The sequence below is a fragment of the Diadema setosum genome, chromosome 16, assembly GCF_964275005.1.
Source record: "Diadema setosum chromosome 16, eeDiaSeto1, whole genome shotgun sequence".
Taxonomy (NCBI): Eukaryota; Metazoa; Echinodermata; class Echinoidea; order Diadematoida; family Diadematidae; genus Diadema; species Diadema setosum.
Window position 1 is genome coordinate 27,732,180 of NC_092700.1, and position 14,704 is coordinate 27,746,883.

At 39.6% G+C, this 14,704-nt stretch overlaps 1 protein-coding gene across 1 annotated transcript in view; it reads left to right on the forward strand.

The window, feature by feature from the left end:
- The window catches only part of LOC140239780 (uncharacterized), a 58,461-nt gene that overhangs the window by 26,739 nt on the left and 17,018 nt on the right, over nucleotides 1–14,704 (forward strand). Inside the window, exons 24-28 of the mRNA XM_072319600.1 lie at nucleotides 729–1,994; nucleotides 2,529–2,811; nucleotides 3,516–3,839; nucleotides 4,780–4,967; nucleotides 7,315–7,488. Of these exons, the coding sequence (XP_072175701.1) occupies nucleotides 729–1,994; nucleotides 2,529–2,811; nucleotides 3,516–3,839; nucleotides 4,780–4,967; nucleotides 7,315–7,488 (2,235 nt within the window). The remainder of the gene's footprint in view (nucleotides 1–728; nucleotides 1,995–2,528; nucleotides 2,812–3,515; nucleotides 3,840–4,779; nucleotides 4,968–7,314; nucleotides 7,489–14,704) is intronic.

Genomic DNA, 14,704 nt, shown 5'->3' on the forward strand with positions numbered 1-14,704 from the left:
TGTAAGTGCACTATTACCCCAGAGTATGGCGACATTTTCGTGTGTTGTAAAATTCACTGTCCAACAATGATTCGCAAATTCGTGAAAATTAAAACCCTCGTGAGAATAACAGCTTATACTGTAAACATTACCAACCTTTGCACTGTGATTTTTCTCGGCCATAGATAAGAAAGTAAGAGTGAAGTCTCATCATACATTTGGCCAGTGTGGGACAAATGGCATAAATTCATAGTTTGCAGGCACAGGACTGGGGCAGGACTTACCAATATGTTCATGCAACTCACAGTGGTATGCTTTTTGATGATGATGATGGTGATGATAATGATGATGATGATAATGACAACAAGGAGGGCAGTGAAATCATAATTGTGATGATGATGACATTCATGATTACAACATTGAAGGTGACGAGGAGGAGGAAGATGATGACAATGTTGTTTATTTAGCTGTTTTCTATGAAAGTGTATCTTCTTCAGTGTCTTCCTGTCAATGTGTTTTTTGGGGGGTTTTTTGTTGTTGTTTTTTGCACATGCATGTAAGGGCAAGCACATTGTAACAAGTATAAAAAAGAAACAATCAGTCTGGTTGTAACCATATACACAATTACCTCTTGGGATGGGGTTACAATGTCATAACTATCCCATATCACGTAATATAGACTTACCATGAAACACTGCACTGGCAAAGATTCATTGTTGCCTTTTGTCTGTCTGTTTGCCCCTTTGCAGTCCATTCCCATGCACCATTTGACACTATAACATCAAGCCCCTCCTACTCAATGGCCACTCCCACTATGGGCATGTCAGACTCTGAGACCACGCCCACAGCATCTCGCACTCTCGCAACAGGGATGTCCACTGCTGTAACTAGTGCAGGGATCTCCCCATCACCATCTGGAAGTTTTACACCAAACTCTGCACACTCACTCACCTTGTATGAGAGTGGGTCACAAGCCACGCCTTCTTTGCACACTGTACCTCTTCCAACAACTGCTTCCCTCTCGAGTGATGTTAGGCTATCATCATCGGGAGGAACACTCGCAATCCAATCATCTGGGACTGAGGCAAGCCCCACCCACTTGCCTGTGACATCACTAAGTGGACAGTACATGACATCTTCAATTTCTAGTGCATCTGTACAGAGTGGCAACTCCTTTTTTAGCCCCACAACCAGTTTTACCCTAATGCCTAACTCCCTGTCTGGAACTCTATCAAGCACTGCCTTTACATTTACTTCAATGATGAGTGAACCACAAGCCACGCCCTCTTTGCACACCGCACCCTCTCTGCACACTGCACCCTTGGACAGTTCTCTTCCAGTGTCAAATGTGATGACAATATCACCTACTGTTCCAACCCTAGCAGTTCAGTCATCAGGGATACTGTCAAGCCCCTCCCTCTACACGTTGAGGATGTCATCAAGTGTCCATGAAGCCACGCCCTCTCTGCCCTCCACCAGCTCTATTCCAGTACTCCAGACTATGCCTCCTCTCTCTACTTCGAGTCAACCACTACCATCATCAACAGTTGATGTGTTCAGTCCGTCAAACATCTTGCCTACTCCAAGCTTTTCTACCCTGTCGATGGGAGGAGTGACCTCTCCTGCCATTTCAACTGGACCACTTTTTACTTCATCATCCACTACAAACTCAGTCTCAAGTTTTTTGCAAAGTTCGGAGCAACTTCTGCCCTCTTCGTCCGCCAGCATTCCTCCAACGTCTGGATTTCCTGTTCTTTCAACTCTGGCCACAATGATATCATCAGTGACATCACCAGTCCCAGTCACGACTCAGATGCCGACGGTTGGTGGAACAACGACCCTGCCTACCCCTATCACGACAGTGGATGTGTCCACCACATCTGCACCACCCATCTCTTGCGAGACCAGCCCATGTCAGAATGGAGGGATGTGCAGGAACAGAACAACGGCAGATGAAGTTGTGCAATTTGCATGTGACTGCCCCTTCAAATTCACTGGGAGTCTCTGTGAAATAGGTGAGAACCTGATGTATCCCTTTGAGAGTGATAAGTGACCACTATGAAAAAAAGAAGAAGAAGAATTATGATATTTTGCTTTCTTGTCATCACCAACAGTTTTCTGTTCATCCTTCCTCACATTCTGGAATCTGCCTATCCGTCCCTGGTTCATGGTTCACAGAGTTAGCAAAACTTTTTCGTTGAAATATAGCGCTAGGACAAGGTATCTTTTTTGCAGTTATTGATTGTTGGTGAAAGGAAAATTGAGAAGTCAAAGGTCAAGGTTGAAAGACTTGTGATGATTAATTATCCCAAAATATATGTGCTTTCTGAACTAAACATCTGATTTGAAGGTTTGCAGCCATGTCAGTTATTATCATTCTTGTTATTTTCATCATTATTATCATTTTTATTTTCATTTTCATTTTCATTATTACTGTCATTGTTATGGCAAGAACACCATCATAATGGTGACGAAGTGATTGTTGATGTCACTACTACTAGTACTGTACCAGTAATCATTATCAATTGTATTATTCTATATTATTCCAGAGAGGGCTCTACACTTCCCATCATTCAACGGGAGCTCATACTTGGAGCATGCCCCCCTCGACTGGTCAACAATGTCCGAAAACAGCCTCTTCATCACCATCAAGACCTCGGCTACAGAGGGCACCGTTCTCTTTGCAGCCAATCAGCAAGCGGCCGAGTTCATCCACCTGTTCATCTCCGACAGCCGCCTTGTCTACGAGATGAGCTGCGGGCTGGGCCAGACGCTGCGGGTGGAGTCTTCCGTCTCCGTGGCAACGGATGAGCTCGTCGAAGTGTTTTTGAGGTCAGTAGAGCTGTGAATCACCTCACCTCGAGGCTGTAGAAATGTTTGTGTACCTCCATAATACAGCATGTAAACAATATGATGCTATGCAACCACTCATCTGTAGTTGTTCTCATTTGGATTATTAGTGCATGTGTCATTTGTTTGTGAATATTTATACTTACTACATGAAATTTTGTGACTCCAACACAGATGCATAGCCTCAGTCTAGGTTTCAGCATTTTAAAGTGTTTCACATGAACAGCAAGTACTGTATAGGCTGTTATTTTCACGAATAAGGAGGTCACAGACATTTTTGTGAGGTTTGTTTTCACAATTTGACACCGAGGCTATCGTAAGTGCACAATTGCATGGCAACATTTTTGGATGTTGTTAATTTGCGATCCAGCAGTGATTCTTGAAGTTCGCAAAAATGAAACCCCCGCGAAAAGTACAGCTTATGCAATAAGTCACCCATGCCTAATGTGTGGCATGATATTTAGGTAGTAACATGTAATCTAAAGAATTGCATGAAAGATTATTTTCGTTGATGTATACCTTGGTTTGGAAACTTGAATTTTTACCATTTTGCACCACTGGAAGGCATATCATGATGATCGTGTATTTAGTCATTATGGTTTTGTTTCTCTTTGCTTGTTTGGTTGTTTTGTAGACTGCCTGGAGAAAGCATTACAATAAAAAGTGTTTTTTTTTTTTTCTCGCAGCCAAACTCGTCCCGACTTGACCTCAATGACCTGCAGAGCGACTCTCTCCATCAACAACCAGTTCTACTCCAGTCAGCTCTTCTCTTTCATCTTCCCAGCCACCCTCGGCCCGCTGTACATAGGAGGGGTTCCCACAGCAACAGCCGCGGATGAATTGACTGCATCTTCCATCGTGGGATATCGTGGCTGCGTGAGGCACCTGGAGATCAACGACCGGGACGTCCTGGTATTTGACGATGCCGTAGACGGGAAGGACGTTGAAGAGTGTGTCGCTGCACAGCCCTGCCAGTACCAACCCTGTAGGAATGGTGGCACATGTGCAGAGTAAGTGTTGCAACAGTAGCTTCCTGTTTTATACAGCAAGCGCCGAATGTGTGACATTCTCCTTTTCTTTTTTCATTTTTTGGTTTCATTTCATGTAAAGGGCATTTGTCTCAAATTTGAAAACATTGGGATGTTCTGTGTCTTTTGAATTTTTTTTTTGTGTGTGTATGAGTATATCGCTTTAACATGTGTTAACATTTTACATCAGCATGTGCTGCTTTCACCCTTGAAATACAGTAACCAACTGTACAAATATGCTGTGGTTAAGATTGCCATACTTCAATCTCATGTCAAGCATGCAGATGGTTTTTTGTCTGATTCTGCATTTTCTTCACAATCTTTTATCTCATAAGCGCTTGCACTGCTGAATTATTCTGTGTCTTTCCACAGTTGCAAAGAATTCATTATTCAGCGTACTTGACCAAGTGCAAAAAAGGATCAAAGATAAAGGCTGCAAAAAAAAAAATTGTAATTTTTTTCAGTGTATGAATTATTTCAAACTCTTACTATGCGATTGAGTTATTTGTGTTCGGTGACTGGAGGAGGACTTGTCATGGGTCAACCAATGATACTCATGCTAATGTCTCATAGGACTATTAAAGCAAGATGCTACTCTACACTTCTTGTTATTCAGATGTTACAGAAAGGATATCATTGAAAGTCTGGCTCCATCTTGATATGAGAAAGCAAAAAACTCACAACATGATTCATATATTTATTTGTGAAAGAAGGCTGTATGATGGCAAATTAACAGTGATATTTTGATATAAAGTTAAAAATTCGTACCTCAAAGAAATTCACTAGAATCTAGTGGGATTTATGTACATTACTGAGGGTAATTAACTTCAAGATGCATAGTTAAAATAACAGAACTGTGTGATTTGTTTGCTATCATGCTAAATCCTCTCTACCCCTTTGATTTGTCACTACACATACACAGGTCTGCAGATGGTCTAAGCTGGTCATGTGACTGCCCCGAGATGTACGGCGGCGCCCTCTGTGAGCGGCTGGTGGATCACTGCCAGGGCTCGCCGTGTCAGGCAGGGGGGTCCTGCGTCTCCCTGGCAGCGGACCAGTCTTTCCTGTGCCTCTGCCCCTATGGCAGACAGGGCGTGGTCTGTGAAGAGGGTGAGTCGACGCACCCCCCGCTCTTGAGTCATCTGTTTTTTAACCTTGAGAGTTTTCAACCTTAAAGACATGGCTGTGTTACACCTTGTAATCATCATCATGTTGTTGTCAACTAGAAGCTAAGAGATCTGATTGGCAAAATCCTAAGATTAGCCTCTCCCCAACATCCTAGAAAGGAGCATCTGGTTCACATTTTATAACTCTTTACTTGTATTCAACTTGTGCCAGTTTTTGTAAATACCTGTAAATGCCTTGTTATCATCATCTTCTTCTTGTCCAATGACAGTCAACAGATCTGATTGGCAAAGTCCTAAGATTAGCTTCTCCCCATCTACATTTACTATCTGAGAAAGAAGCATCTGATATACACTTTGTAACTCTTGACTTATATGGTTTTTCAAAGGTAGTTTTCTTTTTGAGACCAGATCATTACTTCTTTTTTTCTTTTTTAGAAAAGTTTTTTTTTTCTTTTGTATAGGAAAAGCATTATCCAGCTTTAAGCCCAAGTAAACTAAAGTTTGACTTGACCATTGTTACCATAAATCCCTGTTTACAGTTTATGCGTAGTGCTTGAGGCCTGGTCTTAACCCAATGAAGACTGATCACAAGAATATTAGGACAGGTGTCTGTAGGAAAAGTGTGTTGTGGCAAAATCAGCTCACCCTCAACTGGTTAATTGTTAGTAATCATTGAAAGAATCGGGTCATCATTTCAGGCCGTAAGCCCATTTTCAGTGTGCTTCAATATGGAACTTTGCTCTCTCTGAATTCCTTTCTGTCCAAAGAAATCTTTCTTTGAATGCTGAAAGCCAAGGAAAACCAAGGATACCTCTGTAACCCTTCACGTACCCCACTAAGTCTTTTTCACCCTCCGCCAAGGTGCTAATCCCCTGGAGCCAGCTTTACTAGTCAAAGGTTTGGTGTGAATAGCGATGAATAACACACAGGAAGCAAAGAGGGAGGGGGGGGGGGGACCTTGGGAAGAACGTGCAGAATGGAATCAGTCATGCATGCGACATACCAAAGTCCGCCTAGACCTGGGGTGTGGGGGGCGGGCAGACAATAACTGTCTGCTACTTGTGTGTAAAAATACAAATGCAGCACTCCAGCAGAGACGTGTAAATGTGAATGTGGCACGTCTTCATAGCATGAGGCAAATGCTGCTATTGATAGGGCTTGCTTGTCCATTTCTTGCCAAGTCTTCATCTGTAGAGATATATCCCCAGTGTGGAAGGCTAATATGTCAAATTTGTGGATCATTTTGCTCAATGTGGACGACTTAGAAGTGACCATGATGCCTTTTTAGTTGTTGTTTTTTTCTCTCTCTCTTTTCCCTTCTCCTACATAATGCAAGCATCACATTTACAAGCATGTAACCCATATGCTTACATCTTAAACTGTACCTTTATCCTGAAACCAAAGACTATGATTAATTCCCTTACTGAAGCTTATTCTAATTCTTTACATCCCATTTATTATGTATTCAGACAATAGACAAGTCTAAAAAAAATAGCACATGAAAACATCAATAAAGAAATATTGGCAAAGGACTCGCTAATAGCAATTGTCATTTATGGCTAAATTTGTATTGATAATAGAGAAATTGCTGTTATCTGAAGAATTATTCTTTTAAAGTGGATGTAATAATAGTAATGATAATGATAATAGTACTCATAATAATGGAGTCTTTTGATGCGTAGTATTTGTCACACCCTGATGCAGTAAGGTGAGACCTCTTTTTGACATTGCTTCATTTGAAAGGAGCCACGATTAAATGAAAACACAAGAATTACTGGAACGAAACAAAACATGTTTGGAGTTGTTTCTTGAAAAGAGGGAATGAAGTCTCCATAATCAGTTTCACAAGCAGTGAGTTCCAGAGAGAAGAACCCGACCAGGAGAAAGCTCTGTTACTGTGTCGGCCATATATTTTACAAGTCTAAATTTTCGCAAATCTGTACTTCCAGACGATTTCGAGAGTGGTTTAATTTGCAATCATGGAGTACAGCATTGAGTGGAGATTGTATACTTGCACGTCACATTCATATCGAGATCAGAGTAAATATTTTTTGCATATATTTAAATTCGCGAATATCACCCGACTTGCAAAATTCGCAAAAATAGAAACCTTGTAAAATATTTCGTGTATGCAGTACCCTATGAAAAATGTTTTGTTTGTTTGTTTGTTTGTTTGTTTGTTTGGTTTTTGCCCTTGAATAGTGCTGGAAATGGTTCCAGAATATCCGTGCCTAATAAGGGCACATCTTAGACCCTTCTCATCTAAGTATTGCCTACCATTTGTGATTCATGTTCTATATCTTCCTTCTTCTGTCTGTCCTTTTTGCCAGAAATCGCTATCACAAGACCCTCCTTCGGTGGGACCATCTCCGGTTACATGCCGTTCGTCCGCTACACCAGGGTCCTGAACTGGGACTTCCTGCTGACCCTGAGGTTAAAGTTCACCCTGGATGATGACCCCGCAGCCACACGCAGCAACCTGATGCTCTTCTCCGGCCAGCGGGGTAAGTGCCCATTTCTGTTGATGCAACTGCGAGGGCGCTATAAGTCCCAATGGAGCCCTAGTGCTTTCTGTGCCATGTTATGTCAAACTCACCCTTGTGAGATTGGATAGAAAGAAAACTGTGATGCGATGAGGTTAATAGGTTGGCTGTGTTTGTGTGATTGTGTTTTTGATGGGTTCATTTGTAATGAGCTTTTCTCCTAGATTTCCGATGCAGAATGTGTGTTTGCTGATGAATGTGTCCGGAAAAAAAAAAAAAAACCATTGAAGTCAACCGCTTTTGTCTGATGCCTTTGTCTGATGAAGCATTGTATCCCTGCTATTTTATCTCTGGATGGTTTGTATTGAGTAACATATCATGTACTGTATACGCCAAATGTTTTTATTTTCACAAATTTTGCGAGTCAAGTGCTATTCGCGAAATAGAAGACTTGCTAAAATACTGACTCTGATCCCAATATGAATGTGACGTACATATGTACATTTCTGCGCTCAGTACAGTACTCCACGATCGCAAATTTAACTACTTGTGAAATCGTCGGGAAGTACCGATTCGTGAAAATTTAGACTCGCTAAATATATGGCGTATACAGTATATGAATGCACTCATTTCAGTGTTGCACACTAAAATGTGCACAGGATGTACCACTGTCATTACTGTTGAAAGCCCAAGACCTGCCAAATGTTCACCATTAAGAGTTACATATAAATCGTCATATCGTCGCTGGGGTGTCAAGACCTTTTATCTCACATTTTGGTGAAAATGACTTTTTTGCATTAACGATCAGATAATCAGTTAAGTGATGTCCTCTCCAAATCCTAGCTGCTTTACCCCAAAAATGAACCCACCACAGCGTGTCAAAGGAAAGGCTATCCCATTTGATATAGTGCTTTAGCTGCCATTTACTTTTTTTTTTTTGCTCTCCTGAACATTTGACATTTTGTAGGTACAAGGTCTCGTTGTCCCAGCGACAATATGTGAATGATACTTCATATGTACCATGACCCTTCTTTTTTCTGTTGTGTGTTTCTATGAAAGGATCAAACATAGAGCGACCTTAGAGTGAACTGCTCATGCAGTGCCTGTACAAAATCCACTTGAGATCTCGTATTGTGTACATGAGAGCACAGAACGTTGCAACAAAAAACGCTTTTGATTTTCTCGAATGTGCTCTTTTATGGATTTTGTCTCATTTTTGTGGGTCTTATGTGTGTCTGTCCTGTAACATGATTTCAAATGCGGAAGTTTCAATGCCACATCTATTTTTCTCTCAGTATATGCGGCACTCATCAAGATTTGACAAGGGTAGAATTGCACACATAAAACATTTTGGCAAATGGGAGTTGTTACTCTGTCCTGAGAATTAAGCTATTAGATGTGGGAAGAAAAAAATTAGAAACAGTGGGGGCACTTTGGTGCATTTAGTTAGACCTTTGGCTTTCAAACAGACTTCCTCAGTTTAAATCTCACCAAGTGCCTAATGTTCTTGGAGTCATTATCTCAATTGGCATTTATTCAAAATCATCCTAACTCAATTTAACATCAAGAATACTGACTTGAGATTTAAAAAATCACTGTTATTCGTGCCATCCAAGACAATGTTGCTACATAATCTGATAGATATCAACATGAATGTTATTTTCTGAAAACTTAGAAGTTTTTTTCCCTCCCTTGTAAATCCATCTTTTTTTTTTTTAAGATATTAAGCTCTTGTCGCCCTGGAATGTTATGTTATTGGAGAAAAAAGTTTATTGTCACTTTATCTGAGCTCTGATTGGGTTAGCCTGTACAGCAATGTAGGTCCACCAGAATTGCATCACAAGTCTGTAAATGCCTCAAAGGATGCTTAGTCTATGCCTAATTTATGCCATTTCCACCAAAAGTCTAGTGTATATAAGGGTCAAAGGTCAAATTCTACAATTCTTTTTTTTTTTTCTTCTTTTTTTTTTAGGGGATATGATATTGTAATCAAAGTAGTGCGACACTAAACTCATTTACATACTACATGACTGTAGTCACTTGGATGAATTTTATTAGAGGCATTGCAAAGGTCATAGGTCGAAGGTCAAGATCTGGGGGGCGTTTCATGAAGGAACTTGTCGGATAAAATGTCCGACAAGTCAATTATATCCGACAAGTTCAGAGAAATCAGCCAATCAGACTAAAGAATTTCTCAAAACTTGTCGGATATAATTGACTTGTCAGATATTTTATCCGACAAGTTCCTTCATGAAACGCCCCCCTGAAATATATGTCAGGTGGGACACATCCTTGTCTGTATATGTGTGCTTGTGAATGCGTATGATGTACACCAGATGTAATTTTACAGTGCCAATTGTGAGAGGAGATTGGTCTTCGCGGAAAGATACACTAACATGTAGCGTTGCACTGTCAGAATTGTATTGAAAATGTCCTCTTGTGATTTTAAAATGTATATAAGGTACAACTATCAGGCAGTGTATGGCCTTGTCAGTTTGGTGATATGTGTGTTCTGAGTGTATGTGCCTGCTCTGCTTGCTTCCTTAGGCATGACCTTTGTACAGGTACTGTGCCATATTGCTGCGATGATACTGAACTCTATCAAAGGCTCTTTTCCTCATTCTAAATAGTAGACATCCACCATGTATGGGAGTGTATGTTTGTTTGCCTGTTCTACATGAGAGTTTGTGTATCATTACTTTACACTTTTGCATGTCATTGAAAATTATTTCTGCTCTCTCTACACTAATGCCTTCCTGTGATTAAAAAAAAAACAAAAGTAAAGTCCATCTATAAGGACTCAAACTGAAAGATAAATGGTTTAAAGGAAACCAAAACCCAAAGGGAAATGTGTGGACTGAGTAAAAGCAGCAACATTAGTAGAACACATCAGTGAAAGTTTGAGGAAAATCTTACAATCGATGCAAAAGTTATGAATTTTTTAAGTTTTGGTGTTGGTACTTGGAACCACTGGATGAGGAGACCACTAGCGTTCAGTCTGTCATATGTGAACAGCAATATAAAGAAATATAAAGGGAATTCCACGCACACACAGAAAATCACTTTTAATGAAAATTACACATTTCATCAACTTGATACCTGACATATGTTAAGGGTATTAATTATTCCCCGTGCTTTCTGAAAGTGGTTAGTCAAGTGCTCTTTCATTATCCTAGTAAAGTAAAATCATGTTTAGTTTTCTTCATGTTTTCCTTTTTAATTGTTGTCCACGCATGATGTCATAAACTCAAGTAGTCTCCTCGTCCAGCAGTTCCAACACCAAAACTTTGAAAATTCATAACTTTTGCATCGATTGTCCGATTTTCCTCAAGCTTTCACTGACATGTTCTACTAATGTTGCTGCTTGCACTCAATCCACATTTCTCTTTGGGTTTGGGTTCCCTTTAATGAATGAATATGTATGTAGAGAGAACAACAATTTCATGGTTGCATACACTTTGCATAATATCTTCCATGGAAAGATGATGAAAAACGCAACCACCCCCGTCACTTCCCGGGCTATTCAAAAAATTGTACTGGAGCAGCGCCCACATTTGTTTATCAGCTACCACAGACTGTGGGGAAGATATTGCACCCGATTCAATGATTACACTTCCTGAGTGTTTCCTGTTGTGGAGTTTTGATGCAAGCGTTTTGCTTTGTCTTTCCTAGATTGTTTCTTCATTCACTTTGGTTTCCTTTTTTTTCTTGCTGGATTGATACGGACGGACATGCCAATGCATCAACCGCAGAGATCGGTTATGACATGGTATTTCTGATTTAACATGAAACTGGATGCAGCCAGTGTGGTTGAATTCCAACTTGGGTAATATGAAGGCATTTTACACATAGACGCAGTGAGAAAACGAGTCTATGAATGGTGTCACTCTGATATTGTGGTTAGAAATGTTCCAATGGCAAAAGTTTTTGTGTAATGTTTTGTTTTGTTCTGCTTTTTTGGGGGGCGGGGTATTGGGGGGTTAGTGTCAGTTGTAACACTATGCCAATGAGATTTTAAATATCAACTATTTTTTTCTTCTTTGTCATAAAGTAATGAATAGATTGGAGAAAGCTGTCAGCAGAATTTGCTCAATATTCTCTCTCTCTCTGTCTATCTGTCTATCTATCTATCTATCTATCTATTCATCTTTCTATCTATCTATCTTTCTGTCTATCTATCTATCTATCTATCTTTCTGTCTTTCTATCTATCTATGATCTATCTATCTATCTATCTATCTGTCTCAAATATGTGATTATCCATGTTCATGTATGCAATATCCAAAATTTTGCTTTGTCAACTTTGTTCTTTTTGTTTTGTTTCTGGGTATAGATTCAGTTTCTAACATAATTGTGCAGAGATTTTTGTCAATATAGAAGCTGTGTTTTGGAGTGTACGATATCACAAGTTGAATAATTCTTATATTACAGAGCCATGCAAGCTGTGTACCTGTAAAAGTGTAAGTCTCTAGACAAGAAAAGTGCATTGGCTTGCAATTGCAATTTAAGGACACACTTTGATTTTTACTCTAGATTTTGAATGCAGGGATGAAATAACAACCATGGTATTTCTGTTTTGTCAGCACCCAGTTTCTTGCAAAATATGACACGTTCAACATGAAGATCGAAGTTGTAAATTAATTTTCATGTGTGTGTAGTAGATGTATAATGCATGTAATGTAAGTATGCCACTTGATATGTGAGCATGAATCCGGGCGTGCTTGATATTTTCGGGGTGTGGTTGAATTCGCAATCCAGAACCATAGTGACATGGTGAGAAATGTGTACTGTAAAAGTGGAAATTTTCACGATGTTGAAATTTTCTTGCATTTCGCGCAACCAGAAACTAGCATGAAAATTAAAGCACACAAAAATTTTCGCTCGCCATATGTTTCAGTACTTGATGTCTTGATTCCACAGAATTAAAAACGCACAAAACTCTTCTTACCCAGCGGAGCGCAAAAAAAAAAAATGGCACAAAAATATCCACTTTTGTAGTGTATATCCCTGTATCCCTGTTGAAGGGAAAATCTAGTGATTTGACACACTAGATGACATATATTGCATTTTTGTTAAAAGTGACAGTCATTAATGAGTCATTAATTTCTCGAAAGTCATTCAACTTGTGAAATTTGCAGGGATAGAAATGGCTTGAAACATGTGCAATATACAGTATGTGCATGTGCATGTGTGTGTGTGTGTTTGTGCGAGTATGAGCGCATGCTACTGTACATATCGTCGCTGGGGCGACAAGACCTCATATCTACAAACTGTCAAATGTTCAGGAGAACAAAAAAACATTCATTCATTCATTCATTTATTTCCATATCAAAACATAACGTTTACAAATATCAAAACACACATGGCAGCCAAAGCACTGTATCCAATGGGATAGACATTCCTTTGACATGCTGTGGTGGCTTCATTTTTGGGGTAAGACATCTAGGATTTGGACAGGACATCACTTAACTAATTATCTGACCATTAATCAAAAAAAGTCATTTTCACCAAAATTGCAGATACAAGGTCTTGTCACCCCAGTGACGATATGTATTTAGTGTTTTATACATAGCAGTAACACACTACAATACATCTAAAGTCATGTGATCAGCAAATTTTTATTGGAGTGCATGAACTCAGCCTGCATTGCCTCCCTTCCAGGATTTGTAGATGATGTTTGGATCTTGATTTCATATATAACAGGATGAAGATCACCAATCAAATGGATAACAAGTAGAGGGGTTGTGAAAATTGATTACTTTCAAATTAATTTGTTATCTTTGTGTGGCTACAAGATGAGTCAAAGGGTCTAATCTGTCTGTTGTGTTCTGCTTTGCAATAGAAAATATACAAGTGCTGTATTTTACAGACCATGTTTATCTTTATTTGCACTTCACTGTCATACAAGGGTTTTGCTTTTGATCTTGCAGAAATCGCATGTTATGTTTCAGAACAACTTGTACAGGATCAATGAAAAAAGAATAGAAAAGTCAAAATCGTGAGAGCATGTTGGCACAACTTGTTCTATGTCAGGTCATCCTTCTTGGCAATGATTAAACAAAGTAAACTGAAACAGAAGAATGGGGAAAGTTAATGAGGATGAATGAACACCAATCCAAGTCACATGATATGCTTCCTTCTGACCCTGGCTATTCAAAGATGGCCTACTAATGGTGTGAACTTGACATGCATAGGACATTAATCTCTTTGTTCTCGTTGAGGAAATGGCAAATCAAAAGTCTGTTTGCTTGGCAACGCAGACCGAGGGAATAGTTTCACTCTCCACTCGTACTATACATTTGATTGCTATGTATCACAGCCTCTTGATCAAAGCAGTGCTTTGAATCTTATCCCGAGTTTACTGGCCAGCAAAATGTTAAAGGGATCGTATAGTTTTAGTTGAGACCTAACTTCTCTTTTCTAACATTTTTTTTTTTTTTTTTTAGATAATGAAACATTTCTTGTGAAACGTGAAAGAGCATACTAATTCCAAGAGGAATTCAATTTTTATTTGATGAAAATTGGTTTTGAAATGACTGAGATATTGAAACTTATCGCTCTGTTTTACTTTGTTTTACACGTCTCAGCCATTGCAAAACCGATTTTAATGAAATAAACTTTGAATTCCTCTTAGAATGGTATACTCACTTACTTTACTTACAGCCCGGTATGCCTCTCTTGGCATGTAGGGCAGCAACGAACATCCTCCACTTCTGACGGTCCTGGGCGAGTTTCTGGATAGATCCCCATGTATGTTTTAGGGCCTTTAATTCTCCTTCCACTGTTCTTCTCCAGGTGGTCTTGGGACGTCCCCGCTTTCTCTTAGAATGGTATCCTTTGTACTATTTCATTTAAGCAGTTTCTTGGTATCTCGCAACAAGTTAGAAGCCCAATCCTCATCTCCACCAATACTATACCATCCCTTTAAATCTATTCAACACATCTGCTCATGTGACAGTCAGTGACAGTACCAATGCAGGGAAATATCTGTCTATCTCTCCCTCCCTCTCTCCCTCTCTCTCCCTCTCTCTCTCTCTCTCTTTCTTTTGGGGGTTTTCCCTCCTCTTTCCTAGTAGTCAACATTTTGTTTGTCATTTCCGTAATTTCTTTCAAATACTGTAAAAGTGGAAATTTTTGCAGTGTTGAAATTTTCACGCATTTCGTGCAACCAGAAATTGGCACAAAAATAAAAGCTTGGGAATATTTCTACTTGCCATATGTTCCAGTACACGTAGTTG